Source organism: Hyaena hyaena, unplaced genomic scaffold (genome assembly GCF_003009895.1).
Source record: "Hyaena hyaena isolate Hyena2069 unplaced genomic scaffold, ASM300989v1 scaffold_36, whole genome shotgun sequence".
NCBI lineage: Eukaryota > Metazoa > Chordata > Mammalia > Carnivora > Hyaenidae > Hyaena > Hyaena hyaena.
In genome coordinates, this window is record NW_024080668.1 from 3,592,494 (window position 1) to 3,612,725 (window position 20,232).

Genomic DNA, 20,232 nt, shown 5'->3' on the forward strand with positions numbered 1-20,232 from the left:
TTATCTTGTTCTGTATTATTTTGTTTTTTAAAATGCTCTCGTTTTTTCATGTACTGGCTAATTTTTATTGTATAGAGAATGTTGTATTTGAAAAATTGTAGAGATAGTTTGAGACTCGGGCTGATATTATGTTCCTCCACAGAAAATTTTATTTACTTTTGGCTGATTGGTTGGGTACATGACCAATTCCAGATATTCTGTTTTTAAAATGTTTATTTATTTTTGAGAGAGAGTGTGTGTGTGAGCAGGGGAGGGGCAGAGAGAGAGGGAGACACAGAATTGGAAGCAGGCTCCAGGCTCTGAGCTAGCCGTCAGCACAGAGCCCAATGCAGGGCTCAAACCCACAAACCGTGAGATCATGACCTGAGCCGGAGTCAGACACTTAGCCAACTGAGCCACCCAGGCGCCCCAATTCCAGATATTCTTAATCTAGTACTAGGGCTTGGGATATTTTGAAAAAATTTTTTTAAAATATTTTTATTTATTTCTAGGAGAGAGAGAGAGAGACAGCGCGAGCAGGGGAGGGTCAGAGAGAGAGGGAGACACAGACTCTGAAATAGGCTCCAGGCTCTGAGCTGGCAGTCAGCACAGAGCCCGACGTGAGGCTCGAACCCACGAACCACGAGATCATGACGTAAGTGAAAGTCGGATGCTAAACCGACTAAGCCACCCAGGTGCCCTGGGCTTGGGATATTTTGAAACAGGGTACAGTTCATGAAAGAGCTGGACTAATTGTTCATTCTTACTCTTAGGTGCTGACTAAAAGGGTGTTGACCCAAAGAGCTAGGGGGTTTATCAGGGCTTCTCCTTTTTGGCAGTCCTTGAACTCCAACTTTTATCCCTTTAATTCCTTGAAAATATCAAAATTTATTCACTGGGGTCATGTGGTGGGGGAGTGGGTTAGCCATATCTTTATAAAAAGGTAGCATGGGGGCGCCTGGGTGGCTTAGTCGGTTAAGTGTCCGACTTTCGCTTAGGTCATGATCTCGCGGTTCGTGGGTTCGGGCCCCGCGTCGGGCTCTGTGCTGACTGCCAGCTCGGAGCCTGGAGCCTGTTTCAGTCTGTGACTCCCTCTCTCTCTGATCCTCCCCTGCTCACACTGTCTCTCTCTCTCTCTCCTAGAAATAAATAAAAACATTAAAAAAAAAAAGGTAGCATGAAGGATCCTTGTGGTGATTTTATATCTTGAGTGTGGTGATGATCACATGAATTTACACATGATAAAATTGCATTATACTAAATACACAGATACACATACCCACACACACGAGTGCATGTTAAACTGGTGAAATCTAAATAAAGTTGGTGGATTATATCAATGGAAATTTTTCAGTTGTGATATTGTCCTGTAGTTATACAAGACAATGTCATTGGTGAAACTGGATGAAGGATACATGTGATCTCTCTACATATACAGAGATATATGACATAAAACTTACCATTTTAATCATCTTCAGGTGTTCAGTTCAGTGGCATTAAGTACATTAACAGGGTTGGGCAATCATCATCACTGTCCATTTCCAGACTTTTTCATCATCCAAATGGAAACTCTACCCAATAAATAACAGGTCCCTATTCCCCCCTCTCTCCAGCCTTTTGGTAGCCTCTGTTCTACTTTCTGTTACTATGCATTTGCCTATTCTAGTTACCTTATATAAGTGGAATGGGACAAGATTTATTTTTTTGTGTTTGGCTTATCTTATTTAGCATAGACTTTTTGAGGGTCATTTATGTTGTAACATGTATCAGAATCTCATTCCTGTTAAAGGTTAAATATCCTTGTATGTCTGTACTACATTTTGTTTATCTATTCATTTGTTGGGGACATTTGGGTTGTTTTTACCTTTTGGCTATGGTGAATAGTGTTGTTATAAACATTGGCATTCAAGTATATATTTGAGTCCCTGTTTTTTTTTTTTTAAATGTTTTATTTATTTCTAGGAGACAGAGAGAGAGATAGCATGAGCAGGGGAGGGTCAGAGAGAGAGGGAGTCACAGACTGAATCAGGCTCCAGGCTCCGAGCTGTCAGTCAGCACAGAGCCCGACGCGGGGCTCGAACCCACGAACCGCGAGATCATGACCTAAGCGAAAGTCGGACGCTTAACCGACTAAGCCACCCAGGCGTCCCTTGAGTCCCTGTTTTAAATTCTTTTTGTATGTAACTAGAAGTAGAACTGCCGGATCCTATGATAATTCTATGACTGCTTGAGGAATCGCCAGACAGTTTTCTACAACAGCTGCACCATTTAACATTCCCACCAGCAATTCACAGGGGTCCAATTTCTTCACCTTCTCAAAGCACTTGTTATTTTCTGTTTTTGATTTTTTTAATAATAACCACCCTAGTGGATATGAAGTAATATCTCATTGTAATTTTGATTTGCATTTCCCTAATGACTAATGAATGATGCTGAACATATTTTCATGTACTTATTGGCCATTTGTATATTTTTGGCAAAATGTTCACTTTATTTTTTTTGCATGTTTTTAATCAGTTGTTTATTTTTCTATATTATTTCACGTGAATCTGCAGTGATCTCAAAATAAAAAAGTTTAATAAAAAATCATTTTATATTTTCAGCCTCTCAGCTGCCTTTTTCTGAAAGCAGCTGATATCCTTAGGGGGCAGTTGCCCCCAGTATCTTGTTTATGTCTAGGTTTCTGTCTCCCTCCAAACTCTGCCCTGTTATTCTTCACTGCTTTTTTAGCTCACCAGTGCCTTCAAACAGCTATTTTATTTATGTTTTATTTTCAGGGGGGATTATAAAGCATTTTAAAAATATAATTTATTGTCAAGTTAGCTAAAATACAGTGTATACAGTGTGCTCTTGGCTTTGGGCATACATTTCCATGATTCATGCCTTCCTTAGTGCCCATCACCCATTTCCTCCCCCCCCCCACTCCCTCACCCTGCTGACCTTCCCATCAACCCTCAGTTTGTTTTCTGTATTTAAGAGTCTCTTATGGTTTGCCTCCCTCTCTATTTTTTCCCTTCCTTTCCCCATAGTCTTCTGTTAAGTTTCTCAAGTTCTTCATGAGTGAAAACATGATATCTGTCTGTCTTTTCCTGATTGACTTATTTCACTTAGCATAATACCCTCCAGTTTGATCCATGTTGGCAAGATTTCTTTCTTTCTCATTGCCAAGTAGTATTCCATTGTATATATAAACCACATCTTTATCCATTCATCAGTTGATGGACATTTGGTCTCTTTCCATAATTTGGCTATTGCTAAAAGTGTTGCTATAAACATTGGGATACATGTGCCCCTATGAATCAGCACTCCTATATCCTTTGCATAAATTCCTAGTAGTGCTGTTGCTGGTCCTAGGGTAATTCTGTTTTTAATTTTTTGAGGAACCTCCACACTGCTTTCCAGAGCGGCTGGACCAGTTTGCATTCCCACCAACGGTGCAAGAGGGTTCCTGTTTCTCCACATTCTTGCCAGCATCTGTTGTTTCCTGAGTTCAAATAGCTATTTTAATCATTTTGTCTAGCTTCTTTAACTATTCTCAGTGGGATAGTTGATCCACATTACCTAAGCCACCATTATTGGAAGTCTCTTTTTGTTCAGGTATGGCTTTGCAAAAGGAAAAAAAAATGTTTACATAAACTTAAAAGTAATTTAAAAAATCTAACTCAAAAAAAATCTCTCTGTGAAGCTTAAAAATAACACTGAGTCTTTAGTCAGTAAAAACATTTCTATGTGAGAGGGAGATAAGATGTATCAGGTATATGAGGAGAAATATCACACTTTGTTCTCCATCTTACAGTCGTTTTTTTTTTTTCTTTCATTTGAATGTTTATTTACTTATTTTTGAGAGAGAGAATCCCAAGAAGGCTCTGCATTGATAGCACAAAGCCTGGCACAAGGCTCAAATCCACTAATGGTGAGATCATGACCTGAGTCGAAACCAAGGTGCCCCTCTTACAGTATTTCAAGAAAGAAAAACATGCTTAAAGCACTCTTATTGTAAGAAAAAAATTTGTTAGGGTCTCCTGCTTAAACATGATCTCTGCAAGGAGGTTGTGTTGGGGATCCTCAGAGTCACTCTTGGTTTGATGATTCAGTAGGAGGGCTCACAGATCTCAGAAAAATCAGCAAATGGAAAGGTGTGTGGGATGAAGACTGGAGGAAACCGCCAGGTGCACGCTTCCAAGTCCTCTCCCGATGGGGTCACATGAGACACATCTGAGTCTCTAGACACTTGTGACAACGTGTATGGAGTGTTGGCGTGCCATGCTCCCCCAAGCTGGTCATCCAGGGATTTTGTTGGGTATCAGCACACAGGCATATAGCCCCTCCACAACCTCAATTTAGTGAAGCTCCATCTGCCCACAGTGAAGCACATGCCCATTGTAAATTGCATTGTTTGCATAAACTGTGTGGACAAAGCAGTACAGTGTGGCTCAAGACCTCAGGCATGCAAGCCCAGTCTTGTCGGACAGAACATTCCAACAGCTCAGTTGCCAGGTGCCAGCCAAGGACCAGTCATGAAAACATATCTTTCTTGAGAACGCGCCAGCTTGAACAAGCCTGGCCTACTAACTTAATGCTTTCCTATGCAGAGGCCTGTTCTGACCAAACATGAAAAAGGAAGCACCCCTGTTACTCTCTACTCTCTCACCCTGCAGTATGTTTCTTAATGGCAATTATCACGATCAAGACCTCATTTGTTTATTTGACAATAATCCAATAACAAACATTTTAATTCTTTCTTACCATCATTCTTTCTCCACTATAATGTGAGTTCCATGAGGTCCAGAGACTGTTCACTGTTGCTTCCCCAGTGTCTAAAATAGTGCTTTGTCTCACGTAGGCACTCAACAGACATTTGTGGAATAAATGAATGAATGAAAATGATCATTTATGCAATTACTTAGGAATGTTTGACATGATATACATTATTGGGACATGCTGTTATCCTACAATTGACATTTTCTCATCTGTTTCTTTTTCCTGAACAGGTCTATAATTCCATAGGCAGATCTTTCCCTCGAAGGTTTGTTTTGCCCTTGCATGTCAGTTTGTATGACCCTGAGGGAGAGAACCTCAGCCCATTGTCCTATTCTTCAGCCAGTGCTGTGAAACAAGCTGATGGAAAGGTATGCTACCAAAGGACATTAGACTAAGACTTTGAATTTTAATCATGTTGCTCTATTCATTGGCTGTTTCCCACAATGTTTGTTGCCCAATAAGTCTGCTATCATTCAGCTGAGTGGGGTAAGGTCATGATAGTTGCTTGCACAAGAAGTGCAGAATTCTGAGTGGGAGTGAGCGCTGTGTTTACCTTTCCTTTTTGTGTTTTCAAACAGATATGTCAGTCTTCTAATGGTTGTGGAATGGCTAAGTATTTGAGATTCATACTGACCATCTCCACCTTTCAGAAAACTTGTGCTTACTACAGGCGTGTTGTTGTGTAGCTCTTAATGTCTTAGCTTTGGTAGAATAAGAAGGGCACTTCCACCCTGTGTGCCATCTGACAGCTTCATCACAAAACCCAATAATCTTTCGTGCATTCATACAAATGATGGAAAGAGGAACAATGGGAAAAATGACCTAGAGTCTCAGTTTCCTAGCCATATCTTAGCTCCTTTCACTGACCTACACTGCATAAAATAGGTGAGAAAGTAGCAATCACTGGAAATCCTTTTGGGACCTCTTTTAGATTTGGTGCTCCTATGAAAATCTACATCCCGAAGGGCTAGAGGATGAAGGAGGAATTGAATTTCCCCAGATTAACTATGGCCAATTCAGTGGCAAAAAGTATCGTTTCTTCTATGGCTGTGGCTTTCGGCATCTGGTGGGGGATTCTCTGATCAAGGTTGACGTGGTAAACAAAACACTGATGGTAAGGAAAGTCTTTTTTCCCTTTTGAACTCTTAAAAGACCTCTGCTCTTTGAATTCGTTTCTGTTTTGTTAAAGTAGCTCTTGAATTTCTTTTTCTTTTTTTTAAAGGAAGGAGTGACTTTTTTAAGGTTTTTCTTTTTAATGTTTTATTTATTTATTTTGAGACAGAGAGAGAAGCAAGAGAGAGAGCGCAAGCCTGCACACTTGGGGAGAGGTAGAGAGAGAATCCCAAGCAGGCTCTGAGCTGTCAGGGCAGAGCCCTGTGCAGGGCTGGATCTCACAAATTGTGAGATCATGACCTGAGCCAAAATCAAGAGTTCGACAGTTAACCGACGGGGCCACCTAGGCACCCCTTGACTTTCTTTAACATTCAAGCAGCTCAACCATTTACTTTTATTCAGTTTGAGAACCACAGAATCACCTAGGCTAGGGGTATGTTCTCTCTAGGGAATCTTAAATGAATCCAATGCCCAGAAAAACAAGTCTCTGTTTGATGTTATTTTTAGAGAAATCATGGGGTTCAGGTTGTTGGGGCACTTACAGTTCAGGTTGATGGGAAATTATAACTGCACAGATTGTGTCTGATGTGATGGAGCCTGTAGCCACAAGCCCCCCACCTTCACTCTATTTAGCTCAGTAAGCCTGACTCTTACTGTCCAGATAGTGTAGTGACAGCCAGCTGCATGCTGGGAGTGAGAAAAGCTGTAGAAGGCTTCCTGCTCATAAAGAGTCTTCTGTCAAATACTTTTTTGGGGGGTCTTATAGATTTGGAGAGAAGATGGCTTCTACCCCTCGGAACCTGTGTTTGTTCCGGCACCAGGAACCAGTGAAGAAGATGGTGGGGTTATTCTGTCTGTGGCGATCACCCCCAAGCAGGTAAATGTATCTCCTTATCACTAGTCAGAAAAAGAAGTAGCACTGAGCCTTTTGAGGATTGTATTCAGTGATGCTGTCAATAGTTTATTCTGATTTCAATACAGTACTTTCTCCCTTTTCTTCCTCTCCTCCTATGTACGTACCCTATTATCACAATCCAAGCTTTATTATTATTTGAAAGTTCTCTTTATATAGTCATCATCATAATTTACATTTTGCATAGGTATTCATTTACAAAGAACTTTAACACACATCATCTTATTACTTACCAAAAGAGCTTTGTTGAAACAGAGGGAGGCAAACCATAAGATGCTCTTAAATACAGAGAATAAGCTGAGCATTGCTGGAGGGGAGATGGGGGGGGGAGGGTTAAATGGGTGATGGGCATTAAGGAGGGCACTTTTGGCAATGAGCACTGGGTGTCATTTGTAAGAGATGAATCCCTGAGTTCTATTCCTGAAACAAAGACTACACTGTATGTTAACTAACTTGAATTTAAATTAAAAAAAAAAAGACCTTTTTTGCATACTATTTTACACACATGGAATTTCTAATTTAGAGACATTGCAGGACCTTGTGTCAGATCTCACAGTGGTAAAGCTGGTGTTTACACTTCAGTCTTCTGACGTCTAGTCTGATGTTCATGCCACCATCTGTGCTGCCAGTTTCCGTGCCCCAAAAAGTGTAATGTGGTGAGACCTAGTTCTTGGCAGTGTTGATGTCTTAACTTCTTGTCTAAGGCAGTCTTGTGGCAGAGAGGTTCACTTTGAGTACCAGCTTTGATCAGTTATTAGTGGCTGCCTGGGGTGTAGGATCCTGATACTTTTTAAGGGCTTGACGAGGAGAGTGCTGTGATCAATTACTAATATCTGCCACAGGCTTTGGAGGACTTTGCCCTCATCCCACGTACTTGCCACTCCTGCAATTACATCAGGGCAAGTATCGGTCTGCCTTGCAATGCTGACAGAGTTACTTGTACAGTTCCAAAGTAACTGGAGGCATAGAACTTCGAAATTTTGAAGAAAAAATTTCTGTGTCCCTTAGGAGATTAAAAAGGTGCAGGTAAAAAGATCCTTAAACTCAGAGAGATTCTGTGAAGGTAATTGACATAAACAACTTAATTTCTTCACTCTGGGCCTGAACTTCTTCTGCCATAATTTCCTTTTCAGGCTGGTGCAATTCCGCAAACATTCAGTGCATGGATAGCCAAGGCAGTGTGCTAGGTGCTGAGGATAGATAGGAAGATGCATAAGACATGATCAGAAGAATTTTCAGTATTGTTTTTTCCTTTTCTAGAATGAAAACAATTTTCTCCTAGTATTGGACGCCAAGAACTTTGAAGAACTGGGCCGAGCCGAAGTGCCTGTGCAAATGCCTTATGGGTTCCATGGTACCTTTGTCACCATCTGATGGAACAACTCACAAGGCCTAGAAACTAGGTTTACAACGAACGTGCTCTGTATAAGAAAGAGAGCAAAAAAGCATCTTACCTTCTAAACTGTAGACATCTGGTTTTAAAATTTCTATTAAAAATCGAATTCTTGGAAAAAAAAAATCGAATTCTTGGGGTGCCTGGGTGGCTCAGTCAGTTGAGCCTCTGACTCTTGATTTTGGCTCTGTGCTGAATGTGGAGGCTGCAAGGGATTCTCTCCTCTACTCCCTGGCCCTCCCCAGCTCTCTGTCTCTCTCAAAATAAACTTTAAAAAAATAAAACAGAATTCTTGAGGTGATCATGGTTTTATATTTTCTTAGGGTTCTTCCTTAAAAATGTTAAGCAAGTGTTGATATAACCTTTTGAAGAGAGTTTTAAATTTATATTTATTAGATACTTCTTCCTCTAGGTAATAAGAATACATGAAAGAAATAGTGCTGGGTCATCACCACCACCAGACAGAGTGGTGACAAAGGTCCTTACACTTGGGAGAAAAAATACAAATAATCACAGATTGTAAAATACAACTATACCTCTAAAAAGCACCTTGTTTTTTTTTTTTTCCATCACAGCCTGCCTGTTACCATGGGCTCTATGGGGCTCACAGAGGACAGGAAGCCAGCTACGTCATGCTTGGAGGCTTTCTTCCAAAGCAGCTGTTTCTTTCCCCCGCTGTCCACAGACGCCACAGCAGTTGAACCCCCGACTGCCACCTTCCACCCCACCCCCAGCTCAGCCTTGGAAGGGTGTTGTTTTGAGGGACAGCACTAAAATCAGCCATCTTCTCATCACCAGAAATTAAAGAGTTGGTAGTTCTTCTTGGGCAACAGGTGGCACTAGAGGCCATATAATCTCCACGCGGCTAAACCTTGACAGCCCAAAGCCTCCTGTGTCTGTCGTGTAAGCCACACTCTTGCCAATGCCTTCGGGATCCCTTCTTCCCTTTCCCTACGGTTGTACCTCCTCCCTCCACTAAACTCCAAACCCCGGCCAGGTAAACTTTCAGTGCTCCTTCTGCATGTTGAATGCTGCTGGGGAAGCCTCCATGACATGTGGTTTGGGACAACCCTAAACTGCCTGCAGAGCCAGTTTCTTCCCAGTTTTCCTCAGGATTTACTGCAAACACCATAAACCCTGTCCTCTGTAGTGAAGTGTTCCTGCAAGCACAAAAATGCCATGGGTAAGGGTTTACATTGTGGCAACAAAGGGAGAGTTCTCAGTTTTGTGTCTGGGTTGATGAAGCACAGAGCAAAAGCAGCAGGTACTAGAATAGCAAGATGTCCGAACAACTAATAGATGTGGAGGCTTCGAGGCTGAGGTTACATAATGGAACATAAATCCCCTGATATCTCACAGAGGTCTTCAAAAAGCATTGTACTTCCCCCCCCCCCCCAACACACACAAGACAAGAAGGATTGTTTTAGATCTTATCTCCATCTAAAGGATGGAAGAGACTCCTCCTGACATCTGGGAAGTACACAGATCTGATAACATCTTTCCTCTATAAATCTTTACTCCATCCTAATCACAGGGAGTAAAGTTCAAACATAAAGGTTATCAGTACAATCATAATATTTTGGGCCGAGGATGCCTGAATTCTGCCATGGCTCTGTCATCTATAATGTTCTTGAAGAAGACAAAAAGGGATCAATGACATTTTATTTATTTATTTATTTTTAAATGTTTTATTTATTTCTAGGAGAGAGAGAGAGAGAGAGCGTGAGCAGGGGAGGGTCAGAGAGAGAGAGTCACAGACTGAAACAGGCTCCAGGCTCTGAGCTGGCAGTCAGCACAGAGGCCGACGCAGGGCTCGAACCCACGAACCGCGAGATCATGACCTAAGTGAAAGTCGGACGCTTAACCGACTAAGCCACCCAGGCGCCCCCATTTATTTTTTTAAATGATTATTTATTTTGAGAGGTGAGAATAGGCAGAGAGAGGGAGAGGGAGAATCCCAAGCAGGCTTCTCACCATCTGCGCAGAGCCTGACTCGGGCTCTGTCTCATGAACCATGAAATCAAGACCTGAACCTAAACCAAGAGAAGGATGCTCAATCTACTGAGCCACCCAGGCACCCCACAGTGACATTTTATAATATGCCCATGCCTGGTAATCCAGTGCAGAGAGTTCTGGTAAAATTGAGTGACCGTATGACTAAGGCTGAAAGCCTAGGTAGGGCCTCTTCCTTTCCCTAAACCCAGCTCATCACTCACCAGTGTCCAGAGACTCAGGGAGAGGGAGAATATGGGGTGCATATGGGAGGGGAAAGGGGACTAGGACCCATCCTAGTTATGTTCTCTTAACTAAATTATATCTGCAAAGGCCTATTTCCACATAAAGTCATGTTCTGAGGTGCTGGAGGTTCAGCATACTAATTTTGGGCAGATATGATTCCACCCATAACAGGATGACTGAGGGTGAATTTGGTGAGTACCTTTAATAAAAAAATGTAGAGCAAGCACTCTGCAAATGCAATGCCATATTTTATTTAAGTACTTAAGTACAGCAATTTCTCAGAAATTCCTTTTGCTTTGTATTTTGATTCTTAAGACTTCATTCAGAAAGAGTCAAGTATTTGTATAACCATTAACCATTAATTAGACTGCTTATCTCCGATGTAGTCAATGACTGGCAAGTACTGTTTTATTGTAAGTGATCTTGGATGAGTAATTCACTTATGTGGGCCTGTGCTTTCTTTAAAGTGGTTTTTTTTTTTAATGTTTATTTATTTTTGAGAGAGAGAGAGAGAACAGGCAGGGGAGGGGCAGAGAGAGAAGGAGACACAGAATTTGAAGCAGGTTCCAGGCTCTGAGCTGTCAGCACAGAGCCTCATGCAGTGCTTGAACCTGTGAACCACAAGATCGTGACCTGAGCCAAAGTCGGACACTTAACTGACTGAGCCACCCAGGTGCCTCCGTGCCCATGCTTTCTTAGCCATGAGAGTACTGGACTAGAGTGTCTATCTCAGAAATCTTTGAAGTTTATTCTTTGATGTTATTTACAGCCCAATGGGGGAGATAATAAAAATACTTGAAAATGTGCTAAGAATGTTTGCTACATAATACAGAACAACAGTATGTAGCTGGAAACAAGAGACATTTGAGAGAAATCACCATTTGGGGCGTGTATGACTGTCACTCCCATGATTTAATCCATCCTTCCTGGAACACTGCCAGCCACATGGTTGGATATTCAGTAAATATTTAGCAAAGGAATAAATGGAAGCAAGAGGTGACACAATACTTGGAACTGTTAAGTAGTGTGGATACTCCTTATAAGTAGATGTGAGGAAACACCATCCGTTTGCTCCAGAGGTGTCACCATAGGACAGAGAATTGCTAATGTGTACTGTGTGTCCATGACTGCATGTGTTCACACTGATAAATGGTTTTATGCATGTGTACGGATGATAAGGAAAGCTTGAGAATTTCCCTTAGTACGAAGAATCTTTACAAACAGTCCAAAGGTAGTGTCATTTCCGAAAGTCACGTGCTTCTACATGAGCCCTGAAATTCCCGCTCCCTTTCTGCTATAAGTAGATTGGCCCTGAGGCTCACCTCTGAGTAACCAACCAGTGGAGGTATAACCGGGGCTTTCTAGAAGGGAGTGGGTCCCTCACAGAGGTCCTGTCAGTACCCACAGTGTGGCCAGGCTGACACTAACGGCCCGATGTGGCCTAAGGCTGAGCAGACCTTAGAAGGAAAGACACTGAAGCCTCATCCACGTTTTCTGACCGCTGGGAGGGTTGCCTACCTTATTCCAACTCTTGCTGTCCAGGGGACGGACAGGACGGGACGCTTTACTCCTCCAGGCCAGCAGAGGGAGCCAGCCGCAGCGCGGAGCTGAGCGCGCGGCCCAGGGCGCCGGCCGCACTGCGCAGCCGCGGGACGCCCGGCGCGTCCCCGCCCAGCGGTGAAGAGCCGGGAGGCGAGGCGATGAGCGCGGCTGGCGCGGGCCACGGCGGTCGTCGCTGGGCGCGACTGTCCCGCCTCGTCTCCTTCAGCGCGACCCACCGTCTCCACAGGTGGGGTGTGCCCACAGTGCCCACGCTCTGGGGCGGGGCCTGGGGGCGGGAGCGCAGGTGCGCGAACTGAGGCGCGCCCCCGGGTTCCCTGGCGACGGGGTGACGGTGGCAGCTGGAGTGGAGCAGAGGCGGTCGTGGGGCGCGGTTGCCGACCGCGGAGGCTCCCTCGCGGGCCCCGAGTCTGGGAGCAGCCCCGGGGTCCCTCCCGTTCCCCGGCGGAGCGCGAGGGGTGCTCTGACGGTCGGAGCGGGGACACCGTGCCCCGGTGACACAGTGCCAGGCGCGTGGTGAACACTCGGTAGACGTGAGCTGCTCCGAGGTGCCAGGAGCGCTGGCCACGTAACCAGTACGACTAGAGCAACGCGACGAGCGTCGTGGCCCTCGGCTCCCCTTTCGTGAGGCCGCGCTGAGGGCGGGGGGCGCCGCAGCGGTTTGAACCCGGAGCCCCGGGGCCGCAGGCCCCGAGGACTTGATGTGGGGGCGAGTTCTGCGCCTCCTTAGCGAGCCCCGCTCGCAGCGTAACGTGTCCGGTCTGTGAAATGACGATCATCATTTCTTTCTTTTCTTTTTTATTAATGTTTTATTTATTTCTAGGAGAGAGAGAGGCAGCGTGAGTAGGGGAGGGTCAGAGAGAGGGAGTCACAGACTCTGAAACAGGCTCCAGGCTCCGAGCTGGCAGTCAGCACAGAGCCCGACGCGGGGCTCGAACCCACGAACCGCGAGATCATGACCTGAGCGAAAGTCGGACGCTTAACCGACTAAGCCGCCCTGGCGCCCTCTAACCGGAGCCATCCGCTCCCTCACAGGGCGGTTGTTTGCGGCGAGCGGGTCAGGCCTTGTGTCAGGTGACAGGTGTGTCAGGCGGCGGTGATCAGCAGGCCCGGTCCCCGCCTTCTGTCCCGAGGGCCCGGGCTGGCCAGTCTTGTGAAGGGCACAGGGAGATAATGGTGCGCAAAAGCTGTGTGAACCGTAGCGTTCTAGATGCCAGTGGGCGAGCAGGGGGGAGTGGGGGACACTAAAACTATTAAAGAGGGGCGCAGAAAGGAAGGGGCGGCGTAACAGCACGTTCACAGAGGAGGCCTCCCTGAAGATGCACCGTTGACTGGACGGCTAGACAGTAAAAATTCATGAAAAAAAAAAATGTTTTCTGGGGCACCTGGGTGGCTCAGTCGGTTAAGTATGGGACTGCAGCTCCGGTCATGATCTCACTGTTGGTGGGTTCGAGCCCCACATCAGGCTCTGTGCCGACAGCTCGGAGCCTGGAGCCTGCTTCGGATTCTGTCTCCCTCTCTCTCTGCCCCTCCCCCACTCATGCTCACTCTCTCTCTCTCCCTCAAAAATAAATAAACATTGAAAAAATTAAAATAACGAAAATTGTTCTCTGCCTGGAACAGCAACTGAGAATTGTAATTTTTAAAGTTTCACCTAATTTGAATGTCCCTCAATGGACTGGGGACGTTGTCAGTGGGCCCTAGTTAAATGCAAGGGTGTAAAAGAGGAGCTGCAGTAGGCCAGGTAATTATTTTTAAGGAAAAATGAGATTTTAAGCCACTGAGGACAAGCATCTTTTATCATTGTATGTCTTTGCTTCATTCAGTCCATGCCTAGTATGTAATAAATACCCAGTAAATGCTTGAGGAGTTGAATAATAGAAGGGCCTTGAACACTTGAGTTGGAATCTTGCTGTGGAACAAGGGTGTGGACTTTGTTTATGCTAATTTGTATGGCACAGTAGCCTAATTAGGGGGCATACACTGGTTCCTGACAGCTGAATAATGAAATCAAAATGATTTATGACTCTCCCTTTGGTGAGCTAAAGTAATAATAAATTGTGAACCTTTCAAAGACTAGAGCAAATAATGTAGGGAACAGAGAAAGTGTCTGAACTTGTGACATGTTGATTTTTTTTCTTTTTTTGCCAGCAAATGTCTGAGTGACGAAGAAAACTTGAAACTGTATGGGAAATGCAACAATCCAAATGGCCATGGACACAATTATAAAGGTGAGGAAAGGCTGATGAAATTTTAGCCCTTTCAATAAGGATGAAAGTGTGATCAGCAAGTAGAGTCCTAATGAGTAAGAAACCTTACAGGCAAAGCATGAATACCTTGAGCCTTTAATGTGCAGTTACATGGAGTTTCAGACTGAAAAAAAAATCTGTTGTCTTGGTTGGATGTGTCTTAAACTTTAAATCTGCTGTGTTAGGGATAATGAATGGTTTAAATAATTTTTTTTATCCTTGGCCTTAGGTACATAATGAGATTTTTTTGGCACCATGCTTCCTTCTAATTAGATATTGTTGAGGTTAACGTTAAAATTAGACCATATTCTTTGAGTAAATAATGACTGACAAACAGGAGATATTGCTAGGAATACACTGTATGGCAGGAAAGTATGTTGGGTCTAAAACTTTGCCAGCAGTGTTCCAAGAAAATAGTTAATTTATGTGAGTGTAAGAGACGTGATTATTTGAGATAAAGCCGATAACTCGAAAAACAGCTACATAAGCCATTGAGTATCATAACATATAGTATGATAGAGTAAAAAGATTAGAAAAGGTGTCAGAAGATCAGACTTTCTAATTTAGTTACTGCCTCTTGATCTATATTTGTCATTCTTCATTTGCTTACCTATCACATAATACCTAATGGTGTTTGCACAGAGCTGAAAAAAAATATATATATAAGTTATTAAATTGTAAAACATTCTGAGCATCATTTTTCAAATGCTTCATACAAGCCCTTCGTTAACTTACAGAGCATTACCATAAACCGGATATGTTCATGTGAGTAAAGGCATCAGAGTTTTAGGCCCATTCGTGGTTTTGCTTCCTCAGAAAGGTACTGCCCAGCACTGGGCCAGCTTGGTGTCTAGCTGGACTTCTTTCTTGTACATATTCTGCTTTTACAGGCAGCGATCAATCAGCGTCTCTATCCTACCTAATGGGCATTCCTACCCAGTGCATCAACCTCATAAATAGAATATACACCCTTTCTTGCCTTGGCCAAATCTCCTGCTAAGCCTCTCTGTCTTGATTGAGTCTTGCTTTCATTACTAAAAAGATCTTAACTAAAAGAGCAGCTGTTTTAGGGAAAATATAAATAGAGCTTTTCAGGGCAGAGATCTAATACTTAATTTATGTTGCTAACTTGTGCTTGGGTGTTATCTGTTGAAAGTCATGTGGTTTTTTGGTATTCTGTTTTCTTTCCCATAGTTTTGGTGACCGTTCATGGAGAGGTACGTGCTGAATGTATCTGTGTGATTTGTGCAGATTGCTGGGCCCTCTCAGCCAGCGTGATGGATTCTTTGTCGAAAAATTCTGTTCAGATCAATATTGCTTCATTGTTGGTCTTTGTGTATGGTGAGCCACTGCCATTCCAGGCCCTTCTTCCCAAAGGGTTATTTTTCATCTACTCTATGTGGACAGATAGAAGATCAGTGGTACCATAAAATGGATGCCTGGAGCACCTGGTGATTGTCTTGGGAATGAAGGCAGATGTGGGCACAATTTCTGCCCTTTGTATAGCCTTTAATAATTTAGCAGAGGTTTACATATGAAGAGCATATTATAGTAATATTCACCTTTGTTTCTTCTTCAGATTGATCCTGTTACAGGAATGGTTATGAATTTGACCGACCTCAAAGAGTACATGGAGGTAATGTCATGTTGGGTCCTCTAAGTATATTTGATGCCCCCCCCCACCCCTTTTTTTTTACTTTCCCAACCAAGTATCTCCAGAGCTTCCATGACCTTGGGAGTAGATTTGGAGGAGTAGCTGGAGGAACTACTTTCATATTTTTCTAAAGGTGTTTGGGTGACTTAAAGGAAGTAAGTCACAGTTGTATTGCAGTGATGGGAATACCTGTAACATGCTCATCATGTATTCCCTGCTGCCCTGTCCTGATTTCTTCTTAGCAGGGATCACACAAAAGAAGGAGTTCAATCAGGGACTTGCGGACTGTATTATTATTGAAGATCTGCAGTGTCAGAAGCCTTAGAGATTACCTAAACCAACTTCTTTGTTCCCTGGATTAAGATTGAGAGAGGCCGAACTTGCTTTAGGTTGTGTGGTTAGCCTTTTACAAAGTTGGCAGTGAACTCCCTTCTATCCAGCTTTGTTTTTATTATTATACCATGTCATCTGTTTGTTTAGTTCCATAAGCTTCAGTTTAGAAGCTTAAACTCTGCTTCTTCCTCTTGTTCTAGAATCTGACATCTGTCTTATAAAAATGCTACTAATGATCATCATTCCTTCCATGTTATCATTCATATATTCAGCCAGTTTGCCTACTCTGCATCAGTCTTTGAACTAAGCACCAAGAGTACAAAGATTAGTGAGACACAGCCCTTACCCACAGAGTGCTCATGTGACTTTTTCTAGGAGGCAAAGAATACTAAGTGCTCAGTAAGTTTCAGTTGGATAAAATGGATAAGAGATTCAGCGAATGAACAAGCAGCAGTGTGTTCTGAGTACATTAGAAAAGCTATAAAGACACAGTTTTTGCATTTACTGGGGATATAAAACCTGTATACACAGAGTGTTGTACAATACGAGACAGCAGTATGGGAAATTTGAGGCATCTCATGCATGCAGATGACCAAATACTGAAGGACAGTTTCTCTATACTCTTCGCCACTTCTGTGTAACCGAGGGACACCACGTAGTCCCCTCAGCAGAAGTAGCTCATCATGGCATGTAATAAAGTTAGAAGGGGCCTGTGGAAGAAGCTTCAGTGGGAAAGTTGGGACCCACCCTGGAATTGAATAGAAAACAGATATTTATTTTTTTGCTATCCATGTGGAACTGCCCTTCATTTGATCTGTTTTAAAGGCTATTTGATTTAAGGCTTAACTCTTTTTTATATGGCTCTGGTTTTGCTCAAAAAATGATTGCTATTATTATTAATGTACCCTTCTTGGAACCATACCACTGGAAAATTAGATTGTTTCACAAATGCTTAGATTTTATACAAACGCTAAAAGTAAAAAGTTAGAAAGAATAAGGCAATTACTATTCTTGCCACTGACAAGGGAAAACATTATGTTAATGTATATATATAAGCATTAGGAAGCAACAGTCTTTATATATTTATATTTTCTTCTCCTCTTCCTCTAAGAGTCCAAGATCATTCTTGAGTTATTCCTCATAGCAGAAATCTAGAACTGCTTACATAATTTCACTCTCAGTCAGCTTTATAAAATGTAATACTCACTGGATCCTTGTCCTGATTACCTTGTGACATTGTGCTGAAGGTAAGACTGTATGGAGAAGTGTTTTGGGTAATTTTTGGACAGAATTCAAGAAGTGTTAAACTGAATTCTGAGTCTCAATGGCTGGTTACAAGAAACTTGCAGTGAATTCTCCTGTACTTTTTGATTTCTTACATCTTTGCATTTAGTAATGAGGAGAACCAGTCATTATGGAGATCTGGGCCTTGCTCTATTTTCCAACTTTAAGCTTTGCTTAAGAGACACAGATAGATTCCTTATAAGCACTGAGTTAGTGGCAAGCTGATAAGGTAAGATTTCCCAAGTCAAAGATAGAACATTTTGGAATTTGAGTCATAAATGGAACCAGTGATGTTTTTCCTTTGTTTTATCTACAGGAGGCAATTATGAAGCCCCTTGATCATAAGAATCTGGATCTGGATGTGCCATACTTTGCAGATGTTGTAAGGTGGGTGCACCATCTTGCCTTATGTGGATGGTAAGAAAGAAGAATTGCTGTTCACATTTTATCTGACTGCTATGTGGTTTCTGAAGTTTTATTTTAACATTACTCTTTAAATCTAGGATTTCTATTCTCTGTAAACATCAAACATGAAATTTTGTTCATTTGCCTTTTGCTCTTCTTTCCTTTTTTTCCTACAGCACAACAGAAAATGTAGCTGTATATATCTGGGAAAACCTCCAGAAATTCCTTCCTCTGGGAGTTCTTTATAAAGTAAAAGTATATGAAACTGACAATAATGTTGTCATCTATAAAGGAGAGTAGCTTTTACGGGTTCATACTGTAGAAAGATTAATTTCTTCCCACATTTGAAAAAGGTCTTTTTCTCTTGAACTGTTAAGAAGTCATCACAGAATTGTTAGACCGTCACCTTGTGTCCTGGTGCCTGAGTTATTGAAATCATTGTGTGTAAGACCTATTGTGAATTCAAATCTATTTTAAAACAAAACTTGTCAAAAACACCCTATCATTTAGAGAATATTTTATCTGTAGATTAAAAATCACTTCATTTTCAGGAAAATGTTGCAGTGTGAAATTTAAAAGCAAATAAATCAGTTTTTGTTTTTCCATTATCTCATTTTTAGTATTCATTTTTTCCTTGGTATAAGATGAATGGCAAAAATGTTTATAAGACTTATAGTAGGTGAAACTTAAAAAAAAAAATACAGTGGTCACAGAGTCTGGAAACAGACAATATACACTTCTTCCTTGATTACTTCTTAGGTGTGCTAAGGGCACAAGATTATTCAGTGAATATAAGACACACAAATCACTTTAGGTGATGCATTGTAAGTACACATAACAAGGATTAATGGAAATACCAGTTTAGTGCACACTGTTTGAGGCAGTTTTGCATAGCTTGTTGAACTATGACTTGCTAGTGAGGAACAGGACATTCACTGAGCATTTCTTGGAATATCAGTAAACTATTTATTATGTATAGTTGTCTATGTTTCCAGATCTTATGGCCACCTGATCAATTTTAATTCAGAAACCCGAAGAATAATCATTATATATTAAATCCTATTAAAATAAGCAATATGAAAAGGTTATATTACACTGTAACTCATCTCTTACATACAGTTTTTCCTAATGGATCCCATTTTGTTCTGACCATTAAACTTACCTACTTAAGTTGAACTATATTCTTGGCACCTGGTATCTTTTCTTCACGACTAAATCTGTAAGAAAGGATTTGCTTGCATTGCACAAAGAACTGTTCTCGTCTTCTCATTTGTATTCTAAACTTCTTAAATGTAGGGTTTTATTTTTCTCTCCACATAGCAACTAGCATACTATGGATTCTCAGAATGTTGCTGCCTGGAAATAAGAAAAAAACAAAACAACGAAAAAAACCCACTTGTGCAGTGATTACTAAAAAATTTTCAGAGGAGTACCCTTTTGTTTTGGACAGTTAGTAACTACAGGGTTTTCTGATAAATTTTGATAATGATGCTGTGCCCATTGAATCATATTTGAATGTGTTTTAGTTATCAAACACAATTTTTGTTACTTATACATGTATATTCTATTTGCTTATTTAAAAGACAGAATTTTAATTCCCACAAATACCATGCAAAGTGGGTATTATTCCCATTTTACAGATGAGAAAATTAAAATTCAGTGAGTTTAAGCTGCTTGCTTAAGATCACTTAGCAAATAAATAGCAGACAAAGTGTTTGACACTCAGGGTCTGTCTGACTCCTAAACACAGATTCTAAAAACAGAGTAATGGCATAATGTATGTATATTTCAAGTTTTTCTTGAATAGGTCTAATTTTATAGATCTGATACATAGAAAAATGTTACTTTTCATAGTAGTGTGGACATGGGAGGTGTTTGTTGTTCATGAGTTGCTTTAAGAGACCTTTTTTTCTACTTGCTCTCCTTAGCAAAGTGAGAAGTCTGTCTGTCTGTCTGTCTGTCTGTCTATCAAACTACAGGGGTGAGTGAATGAGGGCAGGACCAAAGATAGTATGTAGGTGGTTTTTTTCTGTCTCTCTAGAACCTGCTGTCAGAGACCTTATCAAGCTGTTTTGTAATTGTTGCTTTACCTTTTTGCGTTTTCACTGCCCTGAATCCCCTGTGGGCAAAGTCTTTATTTGAAGCAGAGTATCTGGTAAATAGCACTCAGTAATTTTTGGTTGATTAAATTAACGGATGGCATGGTGGCAGAAACTGTCAAAATTTTGTAGCACCTTGTACATAATGGCCCCTTGGTAAATGTTTCTAGAATTGAATAACACGAGAGTTTGGAGGCTTGAATTCTGGTCCTTGTGCTGCCACTATTCAGCTATGTCCTTATTTCAGAGCC

General features: G+C 41.9%; 2 protein-coding genes across 6 annotated transcripts in view; both read left to right on the forward strand.

Annotated features, from left to right (window-relative positions):
* BCO2 (beta-carotene oxygenase 2) overlaps positions 1-9,817 on the forward strand; it is a 43,039-nt gene extending 33,222 nt beyond the window's left edge. Inside the window, exons 9-12 of one of the 5 annotated variants that reach the window (XM_039229183.1) lie at positions 4,971-5,108; positions 5,672-5,854; positions 6,620-6,730; positions 8,735-9,817. In XM_039229183.1, coding sequence (XP_039085114.1) covers positions 4,971-5,108; positions 5,672-5,854; positions 6,620-6,730; positions 8,735-8,860 — 558 coding nt within the window. In that variant the 3' untranslated portion in view covers positions 8,861-9,817. Of the gene's footprint in view, positions 1-4,970; positions 5,109-5,671; positions 5,855-6,619; positions 6,731-8,026; positions 8,433-8,734 lie in introns of those variants that run through there. The other 4 variants (XM_039229184.1, XM_039229180.1, XM_039229181.1 and 1 more) reach the window with 4 other exon arrangements.
* A 2,246-nt stretch (positions 9,818-12,063) lies between these two features.
* Positions 12,064-19,063, forward strand: PTS (6-pyruvoyltetrahydropterin synthase). Its single transcript, XM_039229128.1, has 6 exons — positions 12,064-12,186; positions 14,109-14,188; positions 15,401-15,423; positions 15,786-15,842; positions 17,794-17,864; positions 18,059-19,063. The coding sequence occupies exons 1-6, from the start codon at positions 12,098-12,100 to the stop codon at positions 18,180-18,182; spliced, it is 444 nt and encodes a 147-aa protein (XP_039085059.1). The 5' UTR covers positions 12,064-12,097; the 3' UTR covers positions 18,183-19,063.
* Positions 19,064-20,232: the final 1,169 nt, after the last annotated feature.

What these genes read in the sequence shown, in the direction of transcription:
- PTS (XM_039229128.1), top strand. Translation starts at nt 12,098, where the DNA reads ATGAGCGCGGCTGGCGCGGGCCACGGCGGTCGTCGCTGGGCGCGACTG. An exon ending in CCATGGACACAATTATAAAG is followed by an intron (nt 14,189 to 15,400) that starts GTGAGGAAAGGC and finishes TCTTTCCCATAG; the next exon opens with TTTTGGTGACCGTTCATGGA. An exon ending in ACCTCAAAGAGTACATGGAG is followed by an intron (nt 15,843 to 17,793) that starts GTAATGTCATGT and finishes TTTTATCTACAG; the next exon opens with GAGGCAATTATGAAGCCCCT.